Source organism: Salmo salar, chromosome ssa21 (genome assembly GCF_905237065.1).
Source record: "Salmo salar chromosome ssa21, Ssal_v3.1, whole genome shotgun sequence".
In the NCBI taxonomy this organism is placed as follows: Eukaryota; Metazoa; Chordata; class Actinopteri; order Salmoniformes; family Salmonidae; genus Salmo; species Salmo salar.
The window spans coordinates 20,230,335-20,249,532 of record NC_059462.1 but is presented as its reverse complement, the minus strand read 5'-3'; the positions used below and the strand labels follow the sequence as shown (position 1 = coordinate 20,249,532).

Below are 19,198 nucleotides of genomic sequence, written 5' to 3'. Positions count from 1 at the left end.
CCTTTTCTCCTTCTATCTTTATTATATCCCTATATGGTCACCTCAAATGTTTTGCTAGACCATGGTGCTCTTTGAGATTTCAAAATACATACTGTACCATCTGTGTTGGCCTACGTTTTCTGAATACATCCTGTACAGTCACAATATATAATAACTCCTCATGATTCTGTGTGTATATGTGTCGATTGAACTGTTGATACTAAAACGTTGATTGACAATTCATTTTGTTTTTGCTCTGAGCAATGTCGTTCCCAGTTTTGTTTTTATGAAAAGGAGAGATGAAAAGCATGGGTGAACGCAGAATCACTGGCTATTTACCCCTAAATAATTTTGGAAAGCCTACTTTGCAAAGTTATGAAACACGTCAAAAATGTAGATGTTTTTTAAGGGTTTTCACATTCTTTGCATTACATTCAACAGATTTATGCCCCAATGAAAAGTCCTCAATCCATGCAGGTTCAAAAATGTATCCCATCAAGGGAGAATGTGCTTTCCTTTACATTTATTACTTGGGATTGGAAAAAATTGCCTTTTTCATTCTCATGTGTTCTTCCATAATCATTTGTTTCTAGACAGAAAGCAGTATAGTTATGGTAGAGAGGGAAAATGTACAATCGCTGAGTTGAGAAAAAGGATCTAACGCTACACTGCCTCCTGCTGGTGATGATAGGAACTGCAGTCTAAATACAAAGCAAGGCTACTGGAATTCAGGCCTAACCAATCTCTAGTGTCAAACTCATTCCATGGAGGGCCGAAAGTCTGCTGTTTTTTGTTATTTCCTTTTCATTTGTGTTCAATGAAGACTCAAACAACCAGGTGAGGGGAGTTCCTAACTAATCAGTGACCTAAATTGACCAATCAAGTGCAAGAGAGGAGTGAAAATCTGCGGACAATCGGCCCTCTATAGAATGATTTTGACACCTGTGCTCTAGACCCTACCCTCTTGGTACTTGTGTAGATCTGAAAGGATTGGATGGGTGTATTTTATGGCAGAAATGTCACCTTTCAGAACTACATGAAGTGTGTACTGGGGTTTAGCGTCTAGGGGCTGTGCCTGGACAGCATTCAATGGTTTAAAAATGTAATTTAAACCCCCCTGCCAAGCATGCTTTCTTAAACCACGGAGCTCAAGACATCTTTCAACTTCTCACACATGAATACACTTTTATTTATGCTCCTGTGAACAACATTGAACATTTACATTCGTTTTGGCACAATCATGAGGGAGGCAACAGAAAGAAACTGTTTGTTTACTAAAAAAAGGACAGGATGGCTGTTTTGTAGGAAACAAAGTAGATGTGAGTTTCCTGTCAAAGCCCTCTTATGTCTGACACCTAAAAAGGCAATGCTGTTTCGCCTGTCTCAAAGCTGCATCCAAGCCAATTACAGGTTGATTTAAAACCCTTGGTTGACGTCCAGACAATGCTGAATATGTGACGATTAATAAATAAAGAGCCCTTCAAAGTCCTTGTGGACTGTTAAGGGAGCTACCTGGCACTGTCCCCAGTATTAATAATATAATAGTTGGTGGGCGAATATCACAGACATACTGCACGCACGTACACGTGCTCAATTCCATTTCCACAAACAACCACATACAGAAAGTTAAAGAAAACGTTTATTTCAAGCAAGTGAATGGAGACAGAGACAAACACACACACTTATACAAAGTAACACACAGGCACAAGCACGGACCTATAGGCACAGTCGCTCTGACAGACACAAATGTAAACATACAAACATACATTTTAAATACACACACATTCCCCCCTAACACACAAACTGTATCAACCCCACCACACACAGGCACAATTTACCCACACAGGCAAACATCTGCTAGTCTCCCATGCTTAGCAGCCCCATCTGCAGCGTTTCACAGAACACGGTTTAGAAATGTAAACCTAAACGATGATGGAGAGAGGAGGGGGGAGGTGGGCTCCCTGGTTTTTAGCTCCCACTCATACACAATTTTGGGCCTACGATCTCATGGTGGGTTTCTATGGAAACAATCCAATGCTGGAATTCTAAACTGAGCCACGCAGAGCTGTGGGAACCTCCTGAGCCAGCAGTGTCCATAAACGACCTCTGACCTTTCTCAAAGTTCGCACTAGGACCCGGACGGACGGAGGTCACACGCAGGCCAGCCAGATCGACCCATCCCAAATGGACTCTTCCGCTCTCTCTGTTACATAACACATGACATTCTGGTATGCACGAGAGACTAGGGTTCTGTGATTATAAACAATTGTGGGGGACGACGACGACACACCAGTGGGGACGGAGTGATGCTAGTCTGCTCAATCTCACTCCGTTTGGAATGTGTTCTCTCTTTTCTCTCTCTCTCAACCTTTCTTTCTCTTCTCTCTTACTCTTTCTCTCTCCTGTCTCATGTCCTATTATGGCTAACCGGGTTTGGCCAGTGATACAACCACAGCATACACAGATCATGATATAACCCAATGGCCGATGAGGACTTCCATGACTTCCAATCTGAGCCAAAACTATAAGGGCTCTGTGTTTTGCCCCATTGTTTGTTTTCCTGTGTACAAATATGCCTAGCTGTCTCTCGCCTTGTATATTTGGACGGGTCAAAGAGAGAGAGAATCAAAACGTTCCTGAAGAGAACAGTTCTACAAGCAACTTAGTGGAGTCCAGCTGTATCCATATACTACACAAAGCACACCATTGCTGTTTTACCTAAACTCTTGTCCTCCAGGGACTTTCATTTTGAAGTCAAGGCTCTTATTGTGAAAAAGAAGAACGCTAACCAGAAAAATCTTTCATATGGCTGACACAGGCACATTAACACACAATCAATACTTGTCATCAATTCTAGTCAACATCTTTCAGTGCATTATATAATGTGTATGTACAGCTGGTAAAAAGAAACATCCATCTTTCACTTGGCATATACAACATGGGCGTCCAACCTTACGTGCTTCCCATGTATATGCACATGCCTACGAGATAGGAATCACATCACATCATATTATGGGATACTTGGTCCTGTCCTGTATACAGAACGTAATATGGCATATCAGCCAAGTATGTGCAGCTGTAAACACTGGGCTAATTGAAAAGATCTTGCCAATCTCTGCGCCACAGTTAGAGTCATTACACAGCAATGCACTGGCACGATTCCCCAGCCGTGGTTTGTGTTGGTTTTGTGTGTGTGTGTGTCTGGATGACGTAGGTGTCGGAGGCATTGACTGAGAAACAGCTTTGAGTGGATGCAGGTAAACACAAGCCTGAGGGGATTGTTTAAAGGTGTATGTGAATTATTACGTGTGTGAGTGCTACATGTGTGTGTATGTCTGTACGTGTTTCAAACCTAAAACCAGTTTACTATGTTCTGCTCTCTCTCTCTGTCTCTCTCTCTCTCTCTCTCTCCTCTCTCTCTCTCCACACTCTCTCTCTCTCCACACTCTCTCTCTGGGAAATTAAATTGCAGGCCCAGGGTTAGTTAACATGAGGGCACGTCTCAGGAATGTACTACCCAGCATGCCCCACTCTACGCCACGCACCTCCAAGCATGGGAGCATGGGAGTCCCACTGGGGGAGCTATCGCCTCATCACTCACTCTGAGGACATCCTTACCGCACAATGATCACACCAGAGCTTCCACAAGACAGCTCACAATGGACACCCCACTCTCCAACACACTGGAGTCCACAGAAATCTATTGATGCTATTGATCTCTATGCTGTAGTGTCGGCTCTATAGGCTACATCCCTTTGCTGGTTACGTCCTAACTGTGTATTTCTCCCTCACGTACAGTACTGTACTCTCAACTCATGCCTTCACTATATGGACCTCACTCTCACACAACATGACAGTCACAGCATCCACATAGTGTCTTCATGTACGTCAAGTTAAAGACTCATATTCTCTGTCTCCCAACACACCAAATTACTAGAATCACATAAGTGACTTTATATGTAAAATACTATGTTAATTGAACCCCTCATCATTCTAGCCATGAAGTGATTTATGGTGATCTTCCCTCTGTTCTGCACCTGGACAACACAACTGTCTAAATCAGATCTCTCTCTCTGTCTCTCTCTCTTTCTTCTAGAGGTGAGGAATTCACCAAACATGGAGCTGCCTGGGATGGGAGGAGAGAAGCATCCTTCAGCCAGAGAGCAGCCAATGGCTGAAAACACACACACACACACACACACACACACACACACACACACAAATACACACCCACACACGGTTGCGCAAACACACACAAGCATGCACACACACACGCGCAAACACACACATACACACACAATTTATCCTATATACAATACACTTTGCACTTCACAACAATACAGCTTGACTACTCTTTTACTTACCTATGGCTCATACAGTATCACTGTGTATAACAATCAAACAGCACATTTTAGTTCTTCCCAACCTAATAACAAATAATAACGTTTTGAGAACGCTAATAAACTGCCATGACATGTAGTGGAATGCAGAGTTGTTCCTGCAGGGTTCTGTTAAATGTATGATCCAGAATGGAAAAAGAGGGGTGAGTATAAGAGGTACAGGAGTGGTGTTTTATCAAGAAAAGTGGTATGGGGGTGGGAAGTACAGCCCTAAGAGGGTAATCCCTCAGCAGCTATCCAAAATACCGCAGAGGTCCACTTCCTCCACACACACAGACGCACACACACACATCAAACGTAAAAGAAGTAGCTAATCATGAGTCATGTTGCAATCACTCTAAAATCCATCACTCTGCCTAATTAGAGAATACATAGCCTACCTACTATAATGCAATGAAGCAAAATCAGAGGGAGAAAACAATGTATGCAAACCAAACATCTGCACAAGCAAATGGTACGAGTGTGAAGTTGTGGTATTTTCTCCTGCTTCCTGCTCTCTGTAAGGCCCTTTCGTCCAGCTGGACTCAGTTTCCTCTGGTAAATACTGCCACTGTTGTCCTTGAGAACCATATTTTGTTTTCACAACACAGCTGCTGTAGGCCTCCCGAGTAGCTTGCCGCTGTGTGTGTGTGTGTGTGTTTGTGTATGTGTGTGCGTGCGTGTGTTTTCATGCATGTATGTGTGTGTGCACTTTCTCTCTCCTCGGTCGTAAAAAGACCATATGTCTGGTAATGTTTTACATCTTAGCTAATTAACGTTTAAGTGGGCAATCAGCAAAATGTTGGGTGTGATGTCTACCTCTGGGGTGAATTGTCTTGGCATAGGGAGGAAGGGGGTTACAAGGTAGAGAAAAATACATGGGAGGCCATTTCACAAAGTGAAACTCCCTTGTAGATGACATACTGGGGAAGGAAAATAGATGAACTCCCTACTTTTGCCCTCAGAACAGCCTCAATTCATTGGGGCATGGACTCTACAAGAAGTTGAAAGCGTTCCACAGGGATGCTGGCCCATGTTGACTCCAATGCTTCCCACAGTTGTGTCAAGTTGGCTGGATGTCCCTTGGGTGGTGGACCATTCTTGATACACACGGGAAACTGTTGAGCGTGAAAACCCCAGCAGCGGTGCAGTTCTCGACACAAACCGGTGCGCCTGGCATCTACTACCATACCCCGTTCTCGCCTATTCACCCTCTGAAAGGCACACGTACACAATCCATGTCTCAATTGTCTCAAGGCTTAAAAATCCTTCTTTAACCTGTCTCCTCCCCTTCATCTACACTGATTTAAGTGGATTTAACAAGTGACATCAATAAGGGATCATTGCTTTCACCTGGATTCACTTGGTCAGTCTTTGGCATGGAAAGAGGAGATGTCCTTTATGTTTTGTATACTCAGTGTACATTGCAGGCTACTCTTTGTCTTGCCAAGGATTAGAGTAAATGTATACACGGAACGTGCAGAGAGGGCAAATAATTCCACATCCAACAGAGAATCTCAAACCCAGACCAAAAAAGGTAATGGAGCAACATAATGTTGTTTTTATTGCCCGTGCTCATACGTTGGATTCCCAGAACCAATTCCCTGGATGTTTGGATGGCATTCTGAAGAAGGGATTACTCCACAATGCATACATGGACACACTATTACTGACAGATTCACATTGTGGAAGTAACTGTATTGTTGAGCAACTGTTGAGCAATATATATATATATATATTTAAAAAACTCTTACCAGCTCATAGTTAGTGGCAGGGACACAGGACGAAGACACCTGGAAAAGAAAATGAGGAAAATGTTGTATGTTGCAGATTATGCATAAGCACAGACAGTCGATACCTGATTTAAACTCTCCAAATTTGACCTGTGTGATCCTGAGCATCAGTCCATTGCTTTTACTGTATGCTTCAATATAGTATATAGTACATTTCCCAAAACTAGTACATCTTATGAATGTGTATCAATGTGTATGTGTTTATAGGTATATCACAGGAAGACTATGACAATACCCTTGTGATCAAAATGTCTAACAGAGATACAGACAACAGACCTAAGAGATGCTGTACAGTTCATTTTAGAATAGAATGATTGTCTTGTTTACTTCATTGTTCCCATATGATCCATATCAAAGCTGGCTAAATCACATTTGGCCCAGGCTGAGAGGCTGGGAAAAGAGAACAATACATTAGCATTGAGCTCTGAGCCAACCTCAATGGACAATCTAATAACACAGTCAATTTCCAACTGTGTAACAGTATGCAACAAGTGAAAGGTAGCCTAACTGCTAATTCCTAGCAGCAGTTAACTAGCTTATCTTAGCACCAGAAAGTCAATGATGTTTAAAGGCGATTGGGAAGCCTACTGGAACCCATGATCTGCCAAGGTTGGCGCTAACCTCTAATCCGATTAGCGCTCTAATGGCTGCGACAATCAATCCCAGAGTTCCGAGCAGAAGCACGAGGACGGCGAGGGGGTAAACAGGAAGAGGATAATAACGAGGGACTCAAATAGAACACTGAGATGAACCGTTTCCACATGAGGACCATCAGCCAAACAGTAAGTTGTCAGTGATGTTCCCTTCCTAAAAAAGTCTATCTTTCACTTAATTTTCAAACAAAAGACTATTGTTAGGAAAGGCTAAATTAGAAGCAGGAGACAGTAACTCGGATTCAATCAGCTGTTGACCTTTTTCACTTGCTCATCTCTCTATCTCTCTTTGCCTTACACCCCCCCCCACACACACACACACACACCCACGTTCTCTCTCTTGCTCTCGTAACAGGGCTGTCTGTCAATGCTGGACCACTATCTCTGTTTTAGTGCTAAAAGGTCAGCTGTAGGCTATCAGGGCTGTTAGCCTTTAAAAGCTCTGTCATACACAGAGGCAAATCCTTGACTAATTGTCCCTTGCGGTGTGAACAGAAGACTTATGGTTTCTTGGGGTCTGCTTTATGTTTACGCTAAAGCTAGCACATTCCTTTCTGTCCACATAAAAAGCCTGAACAGTCTCTAAAAGTCCCCACCAAAACTCCCCAAATGTTGCTTCAGGCAATGTAAAGCACCGCAAATAAATACAATGGGACAAATCTGTCACGGCAGAGAGTAAATCAAGGATTATCCATCGCTAAGCCCATACAGTGGTTGATCTGCAATTCTAATACCGAGCTTGCTACTTCTTTGTACTGTAAGAAAAAGCCTCATTCAATAGCTCAGTTGTTTTCACAATGCATGGCAGCAATGACTCAATGCTTAACTCTCTCTATTGTGTCTGTTTCTGATTTCTTTGTTCATAAATCAATGTAGTTTATTCATGAAGCTATAAATGGAATGTGGAGATTTTCTAAACTGACTAAGGCATAACCTTAAAACGTTGGGACAGTGAAGGTACAACTGCGACAGTGGTTACTAATTTGCAGTGAAGTTTCACAAACGCACAAGAGGTCTACACAAATTCACCTGAATGCCCATTGGTCCTTACGACAAAGCAATCTCAAGATCCTCAGGGAGCTCAAAGCCAACTGGATGTTTGTGACTATGCAGCCAACACACACGTTGATTGGATCGAGCTAAAAGCATCACTGAACGGTAGCCATCGGGGTGTGAGTCGGCTTATTGGATTCACAAGGTTATATCGGATGCGTGAGTCACATTGGGTCATCAAAGTCTTTGTCGTTTTGGAGGCCGTTACTCAAACCCCTGATGGAATAGAGGAATGTGGACTGTAAACAGGAAAGCCTTGCTATCTGATACCAGCAAAAAGAGGTGCATAGTAGTTAGTTGAGCATGTATAGAATGTAGCATTTGTAGGGAACTATTTAAATACAGTGTAAACCAAAATAAATGCTGTATCTCTGACTAATGACTGACTGCAACCAGATAAATCAAGTAGCATGAGGACAGCTCCATGGCTTGTCTCTTGAGAAAGGCTGCAGTTATTATTTAGAGGTGCTGTGAGTTGACAAAGTACAGTATCTCAGCCTGGTTCAAGTCTCCGCACTGTTAACCTCCTCAAATCACCCCAACCATGCCTGCCCATGTCTGCACCTCACCCCCCAACCCTCCCGTTCACTCCACACACTGACAGCTGCCCCCTCCATGCATCTCAGCTCATCCAAGGACTCCAAGGGGCCTGGGGAATGTCTGAGCCCCGCTGAGGTGCCTCCTCACTGGGCCTGGCCCATCTCTTCACATGGCCCCCGCTTCACCCCCAGGCTCCTGCTGCTAACAGTTAAGTCCACCTGCAATCAATAACCACTCCGACACCTTGTGTGTTTCACCCGAAATTCCCGCCCTTTTCCACTTGCCCTGAAATCCTCCTTGAGTGAGGAATTTTCAGGGTCGGATTGGTATCGAGGATGTTCTTATCGAAGTTGCCGTGAAGGGCATATGCTGGTGGGGGAATGGAAAGTGGTCTTTGGGATTGGTTCACAAATCAGTAACACTTGACAAGTGTGTTAAAGCAAGTGCTCTATACTGAGGATTAATAAGAATAAGGGCTAAGGCTAATCTCAGTCAAATATCCTAATAGGCAGCAGTGGCATGTATTCATTGACACCAAGGGAAGCCCCCCCCCCCAAAAAAAAACTATATATATATATTATAATAATGATCTTTTGTCTCTCTGTGTTTCATAATTTTCCTTCAATTCACAAGAGGCTGAATGTATCTCAGGTGAGAAAGCATCCGAGGGAGCGAAACAGCGCCCCTCTGACTCTCCACGTGTAGGCTATCTATCGGATACTGTCTGGTCCAAACGAGTATGACATTGTTGCCACCCATAGCATTGAAAACAAGGGAAGCCAGCAAGCATTTGGCTTCCCTTGACAAAAAAAGTTTAACAAATTTGCCAATCATTGCTGAGCTAGGGAACTGTGAATGGTCCTGACGGGAAAATAAATTATGTCAAGGGAAGCCAACTTGGATTTGGCATCTCTCCTATCAAATTGCTTTAAGAGCCTAGGTCATAAACAGAAACAACTTGAATTGTTGCATCTCGTTGTGTTGTTGTCCTCCGGTGGCTAGCTAGCTAAATGTGTCCCTTTCCTAAATTAGCCATGGATGGAGATAGGGATTTGGACTTGTGGTTTTACTTAATTCTCTGTACAGGCCAATGGTTATAACGGCGATTCTGATCCAACCATTAATTCCAACCATTAGTTCAATATGTAGCTAGATGTAGAAGGCTAATGATAACTAACTAACGTTGCGATGAACGGAAGTTAGGCTAGCAACCAAGCATTTTAGCCAGGTAGCCTAGGACAACAAAAAATAAAAGTGAGTACCGTATGACAGAGTGATAGACCGTTTTGTCAACATGAAAGAGAAGAGGATGGCATTGGCGTTTCTCTACAAGTAGGGCGAGTCAACATGTTTTTCTACGCACACACATGCATGCAAACATATATCAGAACCATGGACATCCACATCATATTTAGGTTATGTTGATTATACTAAATTGTTTTTGGTATCTTTCAGCAGAAGTGATTTGATGATGTTGAAATGTTGAAGTTGAAATGGTGCTTGAATAGTGGAGGCAGCTCCATTTTTCTTTGCAACTTGCGGTAGCTCTCTGTGGTTCTAAATCAATAGTTGTTTAGTGGTCGGAAAATGACGGAAACATTAACTTGCTTGACCATGCTGTAGGTCATGTAACTGTCTCTTACATGCAATAGGACTTCACCGGACAGAGGTTGCTATCCAGTTTTGTGATAAAACAAAGGTTTGGTTGAATATATTCTGCAACCGTCTTCCTATTGTCTCAGCCTTTAGGCCTATATATCACAGTGGCAAGGCATATGAACTAACAGGTTATAGAGCAAACAATGCAATTATGACAACACATTCAGTGTAAGTTGTATTATGGCTTTTTTTTCGGGGGGGGGCTTGGCTTCCCCAGTGATTTTAACCACGCACCGCTACTGATAGGCAGACTAATGCACTATGAATCACAATGAATTCCTGTGTGACAAACAAAGTTCAATGATGGCCCTCAGCAAAACATTTATTAAACATGGAGCGACCAACAGCTAGGCATAAAATAAATGCAATTTAATGGATTTTAACACAACTGGAGGCGGAGGGACATAGACTTACTTAGTGAGTAAGTTCGACAAAAGACCAGAAAAAAAGGTAGAACAATTGACACAAAGCCTAAAGGGCACACATGTGGGTCTATTCAAACACTCCCTACAGCCAAGTGATGGCATTTCAGACGTGAGGTAGTGTGTATGAGTTCAAATGGGATGACAACGTTTGGACTAATAATCTTGTAAATGCGTAATCATTGACCCCTTCGGGCTCCTTACTTGGCCACAATAATGAGAACCCACAGTAGGCTAGATTGAGACAGAACGGAAGAGGTCTACCCATAAACTAATAACTCAGATTCTACCCTAGGTAGCCATTTCCAGTGAGTTGTACTCTTGGCTTTAGAGGCCCACTATAGCACATAGTTTAGCATGCATCCTGTAGCCTGGCAGGTGGTCAAAGACTAGGCACAGAGACTGTTAAGAGAAGGGCCAGGTGAACACTTAGTATTGGGCCCACCGCAGGTCAAACCGTGGGTAACCGCGCTGAGAAAATATTACCCTGACACTCTGAAAACTAGAAGGAAGTAAGTGCAGAACAGAGGGAGAAATGAGTGAAGAAGAATTGGAAATGTGAACAGATTTGCAGGTGGAGAATGGCAAGGTGTGGCATAGAGAATGGAAGGAGAGCCTCAGTGAGCCTCCAGGTGACTTTGTGAATACGGGTGAATAAATATAATTGCATTCATAATGATTTACTCAAAAATATGTCATACTGTAGAGCAGGGGTATTCAAAGTCGGGGTCGCGACCCCATAAGAGGGAACGCAGTGGAGTCGCCCCCAAAAAACAAATAACTACATTTTATTAAGAGTACAGATTATTGTATGGGACAATATACATGTTTTTGAGAAATGCAATTTGACAATTATTTTAAATAAATATATTCATTGGTTGCTTTTCATTTTGATAAGAGATTATATGTTGATGTAAAAATCGAAATTTACACATTTTGAAGTTGTGTCATTAGATTTGGGGTGGGGTCGCAAGAAATGATTTGGTGGAAAAAAATGGGATCCCCGCCGAAAAAATTACCGTCTTTTCTCTTTCTCTCTCTCTGGTTACTTTCTATCAGGACATTGTAATGCCTTTAAGGACCTGGGTAACAGTTTCAACTGTTGTATACAGGTACTACATTTACAGTGGTGGAAGGAGAGGGGGGACAAAACGTTTCCAGACCACTTTAGTTAGCATGGGGGAAAAACATAAAGCCTTCGTCAGTGTATGGGTTCAGGGACGGCCATGAACGTGTGTTGATGCTATCGAAGTGTACGAACAAGTGTAATATAATAAAGGGTAATTGTGTTTTTGCATTCTGTACATGCTTGTGTTAACAACATTAAATCAAGGTCCATTTCCCGCAGACAAAAGTCCATGGCAAATGGCTCTGTCAGTACTGGATATACAGTCGTTCATTGCTTACAGGGGAGGATGTACAAACATTGTCTTGTGTTGAGCTACTACAGATAAACTACAATAGATACAGTGATATGATCAATTTGACTTATCTGGTTATTGATTTAACAAAACAGTTTAGGATTGCTCCGTTTGGGTTAATGGCTTGGGATCATGGCTTAGCTTGCGTTGATAATCCTGCCGCCACAATTGGTCAAATAAAATTTTTAAAAAGCAGTCCTTCTCTTCTCTAATAGTTTGATTGTGGCAGTGTGAGAGGTGAGCTGCTGGTGCACTCCAGGCTACCATTACAATGTAATGAATCAATCGTGGTGGGTCAGGTGTATTTCCACAGTGCCAAAAATGGGGCATATCACCACTCAAACCTTCAAACCTCTGGCACTGGCATAAACACAAGGCCGCTCCTGAGTGCTTTTAATGTTTACTCAGACCCAATACATCCATGCATCTGGCAATTCCTCATTGAAATATTTAGTGTGCAAATTCAATTTACTTGGCATAACCAATAACAGAGGGCTTTCCGTAGCAGGGGTATCTTAGTTTGCAAGATTCTGTGTTAGTTTGGACTTATTGGGTATAAACACTAGAGAAAGGAATGAAGTGGAATCACTGGCCCATGTGCCTGTGCCCATTCCCCCTTCAGAACATTCCGTCTGAGCAACAGCTATGCGTTCCTTTCTCTTTTTTCTTTCAGTGTGAAATGTAGAACATCTTCAGATGACTGCCAAGCTCTGATCCATCCCACACTAACTACATAACATTGTTTCCCTTCTCAATATGTAAATAGCCGGTCTTTTTCATATATATCTTAATCTCACTTTCTATCTACGAACTAAAAATACTTTCCTGCAACCCGCCTCACCCAATGCGGTACGGATCTGCTATTTTTATTCCTTATTACTGGAACTTCCATCAGAAACTAGCCAGCTAACTAACTTCTAGTCTTTGTTAGCCACGGCTAGCGGCCTTCACCTTTTTCTCGTTCACCAGCCAGCCAGCCTTAGCTCGGCCAGCCTTAGCTTGGACAACACCTGCCAGTCTGCACAGCGCGATATCAACCCAGAGCATATCAGACTGATTCTCTCCACCATATCACCGGATTCCTGCCGCTCTGGATCATTACACCGGATCATCGCAGCTAGCTAGCTGCAAATCAGTGGCTACTGTTAGCAAGCACCAACTAGCCTTGAGCTAGCCTTGAGCTAGGCTCATATACCAGCTAATTCTAGGGCTACAATACCTCCTTTGCCAATAGGCCTGGACCCTTTATTGTCGATAAGGAGCCCCGCCGATCCATCACGACTGGACTGCCAACGTGATCACCGGATGTGGTCTCAACAGGCTATTCTGTTACGATGTCGCCATAGAACCATCTACTAGCCCCAGCCCGCTAGCTTTTCTGAACGCTGTGTCCCCTGTTCGCCTAACGGCACCCTGACTTACCTATTGCCGCTCTTTTGACCCTATGATGACTCGGCTACACAGCTAAAGCACAAAGAGACTGTTTCAATAACATGGTACCTCATTTTGTTTACATGTCGGCCCCAGCCTCGAACTCAGGTCCTGTATGTACCTAACTGACACACTCTGCCCATTCATGGCCATTTACCCGTTGTTATCTTAGCTCTCCTGATCAACACCTGTGATTGCTTTACGCCTCTCTCTAATGTCAATATGCCTTGTCTACTGCTGTCTTGGCTAGTTCTTATTGTTTTATTTCACTGTAGAGCTCTCGGTCCCACTCAAAATGCCTTACATAGCTCTTTTGTCTCACCCCGCACACATGCGGAGACCTCACCTAGCTTAACTGGTGCCTCCAGAGACAAAACCTCTCTCATCGTCACTCAAAGCCTAGGTTTACCTCCACTGTACTCATATCCTACCATACCATTGTCTGTACATTATGCCATGAATCTATTCTACCACCCCCAGAAATCTTCTCCTTTTATTCTCTGTCCACAACGCACTGGATGACCAGTTCCTGTAGCCTTTAGCAGTACCCTTATCCTACTACTGTTCTCTTCTTCTGGTGATGTAGAGGTTAACCCAGGCCCTGTAGCCCCCAGGTCCACTCCTATTCCCCAGGCGCTATCATTTGTTGACTTCTGTAACCGTAAAAGCCTTGGTTTTATGAATGTTAACATCAGAAGCCTCCTCCCTGAGTTTGTTTTATTCACTGCTTGAGCACACTCCGCCAACCCTGATGTCCTAGTCGTGTCTGAATCCTGGCTTAGGAAGGCCACCAAAATCTTACATTTCCATCCCCAACTACAACATTTTCCGCCAAGATAGAACTGCCAAAGGGGGCGGAGTTGCAATCTACTGCAGTTCTGTCATTGTCAGGGCTGGCTCAAGGAAGCAGGAGAGGTAGAGTCAAGCGCAGGAGACAGTAAATTCTTGAACACACTTTAATCCGTATGCACAAAAAATAAAGACCGTCCAAACACGGCAGGGCAGGTCGCCAAACAGATTCCACACTCCAAAACCCTTATTAAACGTCCAAAATAGGGACGCAGCCCATAAATACCTCTGCGGTGATAAAACACAAAAACAACCACAGGCAGAGGGAAAAAAAACACACGTTCCTCAAGATTCCACAAACCTGACAAGGAACATAATCACGCACAAACACAGACATACCTTGCTAAACTAAATAACCCCCCCTACTAATAACTAAACCAAAACAGGTGCGTGCCTACCTAGACCTAACCAACAGAAAGTGAAACAAAAAGGATCGATGGCAGCTAGTAGGCCGGCGACGACGACCGCCGAGCGCCGCCCGGTCGAGGAGGGGCGCCACCATCCGTCGGTGTCGTGACAGTCATGCTGTCCAGGTCTGAGCCCAAACAGTTTGAGCTTCTAATTTTAAAAATCCACCTTTCCAGAAATAAGTCTCTCACTGTTGCCGCTTGTTATAGACCCCCCTCAGCCCCCAGCTGGGCCCTGGACAACATATGTGAATTATTTGCCCCCCATTTATCTCCAGAGTTTGTACTGTTAGGTGACCTAAACTGGTATATGCTTAACACCCCGGCTGTCCTACAAACTAAGCTAGATGCCCTCAATCTCACACAAATTATCAAGGAACATACCAGGTACAACCCTAAATCCGTAAACACGTGCACCCTCATAGATATCATCCTGACCAACCTGCCCTCAAAATACACCTCTGCTGTCTTCAACCAGGATCTCAGCGATCACTGCCTCATTGCCTGCGTCTGTAATGGTTCCGCAGTCAAACGACCACCCCTCATCACTGTCAACTGCTCCCTAAAACACTTCAGCGAGCAGGCCTTTCTAATCAACCTGGCCCGGGTATCATGGAAGGATATTGACCTCATTCCGTCAGTAGAGGATGCCTGGTTATTATTAAAAAGGGATTTCCTCACCATCTTAAATAAGCATGCCCCATTCCAAAAATGTAGAACTAAGAACAGATATAGCCCTTGGATCACTCCAGACTTGACTGCCTTTGACCAGCACAAAAACATCCTGTGGCGTACTGCGTTAGCAACCAATAGCCCCCACAATATGCAACTTTTAAGGGAAGTTAGGAACCAATATACACAGGCAGTTAGGAAAGCAAAGGCTAGCTTTTTCAAACAGAAATGAACATCCTGTTGCACAAACTCCAAAAAGTTCTGGGACACTGTAAAGTCCATGGAGAATAAGAGCACCTCCTCCCAGCTGCCCACTGCACCGAGGCTAGGAAACACTGTCACCACCGATAAATCTACGATAATCGAGAATTTCAAAAAACATTTTTCTACGGATGGTCATGCTTTCCACCTGGCTATCCCTACCCCGGTCAACAGCTCTGCACCCCCCCACAACAACTTGCCCAAGCCTCCCCCATTTCTCCTTCACCCAAATCCAGATAGCTGATGAAAGAGCGGCAAAATCTGAAACCCAACAAATCAGCTGGGCTAGACAATCTGTACCCTCTCTTTCTAAAATGATCCTTCGCAACCCCTATTACTGGCTTGTTCAACCTCTCTTTCGTATCATCTGAGATCCCTAAAGATTGGAAAGCTGCCGCGGTCATCCCCCTTGTCAAAGGGGGAGACACTCTAGACCCAAACTGTTACAGACCTATATCTATCCTACCCTGCCTTTCTAAAGTCTTCGAAAGCCAAGTTAACAAACAGATCACCGACCATTTCGAATCCCACCATACCTTCTCCGCTATGCAATCTGGTTTCCGAGCTGGTCATGTGTGCACCTCAGCCACACTAAGGTCCTCAACAATATCATAACCGCCATTGATAAAAGACAATACTGTGCAGCCATCTTCATCGACCTGGCCAAGGTTTTCGACTCTGTCAATCACCACATTCTTATCGGCAGACTCAACAGCCTTGGTTTCTCAAATGACTGCATTGCCTGGTTCACAAGCTACTCTGATAGAGTTCAGTGTGTCAAATCGGAGGGTCTGTTGTCTGAACCTATGGCAGTCTCTATGGGGGACTCTTCTCTGTATACATCAATGATGTCGCTCTTGCTGCTGGTGATTCTCTGATCCACCTCTACGCAGATGACACCATTCTGTATACTTCTGGCCCTTCTTTGGACACTGAATATTTGAATGACAATAATATAATTTACCAATGTATATTTTCACGCATTGAAGTTAAAGAGAGGATAATCTGCTGTACCGCATAGCTGTTAAGTGATTAGGTTATTTAAAAGGATGTTTGAAAAATAATAGAATTTCCGTGATGTCTAGCACGGTTAACAAACCTCCAGACGAGCTTCAATACAACACTCCTTCCAGGCCTCCAACTGCTCTTAAATGCAAGTAAAACTAAATGCATGCTCTTCAACCGATCGCTGCCTGCACTCGCCCACCCGTCTAGCATCGATACTCTGGACAGTTCTGACTTAGAATATGTGGACAACTACAAATACCTAGGTGTCTGGTTAGACTGTAAACTCTCCTTCCAGACTCACATTAAGCATATCCAATCCAAAATTAAATCTAGAATCGGCTTCCTATTTCACAACAAAGCATCCTTCACTCATGCTGCCAAACATACCCTCGTAAAACTGATTATACTGCCGATCCACGACTTCGGCGATGTCATTTACAAAATAGCCTCCAACACTCTACTCAGAAAATTGGATGCAGTCTATCACAGTGCCATCCGTTTTGTCACCAAAGCCCCATATACTACCCACCACTGCGACCTGTATGCTCTCGTTGGCTGGCCCTCGCTTCATATTCGTCGCCAAACCCACTGGCTCCAGGTCATCTATAAGTCTTTGCTAGGTAAAGCCCCGCCTTATCTCAGCTCACTGGTCACCATAGCAGCACCCACCCGTAGCATGCACTCCAGCAGGTATATTTCACTGGTCACCCCCAAAGCCAATTCCTCCTATGGCCACCTTTCCTTACAGTTCTCTGCTGCCAATGACTGGAACGAATTGCAAAAATCACTGAAGCTGGAGACCCATATCTCCCTCACTAACTTTAAGCCCCAGCTGTCAGAGCAGCTCACAGATCACTGCACCTGTACATAGCCCATCTGTAAATAGCCCATCCAACCACCTCATCCCCATACTGTTATTATAATTTTTTTGCTCCTTTACACCCCAGGATCTCTACTTGCACATTCATCTTCTGCACATCTATCACTCCAGTGTTTAATTGCTAAATTGTAATTATTTCGCCACTATGACCTATTTATTGCCTTACCTCCCTTATCTTACCTCATTTGCACACACTGTATATAGACTTTTTCTCTATTGTGTTATTGGCTGTAAGTTTGTTTATTCCATGTGTAACTCTGTGTTGTTGTTTGTGTCGCACTGCTTTGCTTTATCTTGGCCAGGTCGCAATTGTAAATGAGAACTTGTTCTCAACTAGCCTACCTGGTTAAATAAAGGTGAAATAATAAAAAAAATTCAAACATTTAGCAACACTGAAGGGCCAGGCGAGGGAATCGATGTGAGTAACATCTTAGAGAGAGAGAGGGGGGGAGAGAGAGAGAGAGAGAGAGAGAGAGGGAGAGAGAGAGAGAGAGAGAGGGAGAGAGAGAGGGAGAGAGAGAGTTAGACAGAGACAGAGACAGACGGACGGACGGACAGACGGACAGACAGAGACAGAGTGGAGAGCGCACATGGCAGAGGGGTGAAAGAGGGGTGTGAAATAGAGCAGGCTTTGACACACTCTAAATACCTGCCATGTTTATTCTCCCTGGCGAGGAGTGGAGAGGCCTGCTGCGTCTTCAACAGGGCCGCCTGTTCTTTCTCACTCCATCTTTGTTTGGCAGAACTACTGTCACACGGCAGAGAGAAGCTATGCCTTGTTTCTTTTGTTACTGCACAGCGAGGTCACACTTCCTCCAGACTCTTCAGGATGACATGTGGGATCAAGTCTTATTTACCAATGAGGTGATTTACATATTGCCATGTTTCTATTGTTTGGCAAATGGCCAAGCATTGAGAACCCCATGGAGACAGTGAAAGAGGGGAAAAGGGGAGGCAGAAACAAGGAGAGCAAGAAAGTGGTAGCCTGATCACAGATCTGTATGTGTGACCGTAGGGGATGGCAGACAGCACAAACTGATCTGGCACCAGGCTAAGAAGGTTTGTTATTGCTTAGGATACAGATAACAGAGGGGAAGGTAAAGGTTAATCTCCAATCACGAGGGAGACTTGTGTGTTTGAGGGTAATAGCGAATTCCTGCCATGAAACAATATCAGTCACAAGTTATTTGAACATGACCAAGCAATGGAAGAACATTATGCCCATATGATCAAATGTAAGAAAGTAAAATGCGATAGATATGTGTATGTGCACCACATTGCATTGTAGTAGACTTTATTGTAAAATTGCAATGTATTGTATCGTGTTGTAGCTTATCATAATATGTGTAAGTCTAAGTCTATTGGGATATGGCAACATTAGATTACTCACCCTTGGTTACCCTGAGCTGACATACAGTACTATAACTCAATTTGAGTTAACTGCCTTAGTCAAGCCTTGGAAAGCAATAGTTCTTTTGTCTCTCAGGGAGCTGTGGCAGGCTGAGACAGGCTAGCACTGACAGGCAGCCTGGCTGGCATTTAGCACATTTGTGGAGAAGAGTTATGGGGATACAGAAATCCCCTTCGCGGGCAGGTGGGCTGGTTTGATGCTCCGGGTCTAGTTTTGGAAACACGGCGACAGCAGACTAACTGGCACACAACATGAGTTATCTCTCAGTGGCGTCTGAGGTCTCTGGTGAGATAGATGGGTGGATGTCTATGTCTTTCTCTATCCCTCATACAGACATGGGTGCGCCACATGACACGCATACTGTATGCACAGACACATAC

At 43.8% G+C, this 19,198-nt stretch overlaps 1 protein-coding gene across 15 annotated transcripts in view; it reads right to left on the bottom strand.

Moving 5' to 3' along the window:
- tns1b (tensin 1b) overlaps positions 1-19,198 on the bottom strand; it is a 312,092-nt gene that overhangs the window by 120,285 nt on the left and 172,609 nt on the right. For 14 of the 15 annotated variants that reach the window (XM_014164404.2, XM_014164411.2, XM_014164409.2 and 11 more), the window contains one exon: positions 6,113-6,151. The exons of the other annotated variant lie outside the window; for it this stretch is intronic. In XM_014164404.2, coding sequence (XP_014019879.1) covers positions 6,113-6,151 — 39 coding nt within the window. The remainder of the gene's footprint in view (positions 1-6,112; positions 6,152-19,198) is intronic. 15 annotated transcript variants of the gene reach the window in all.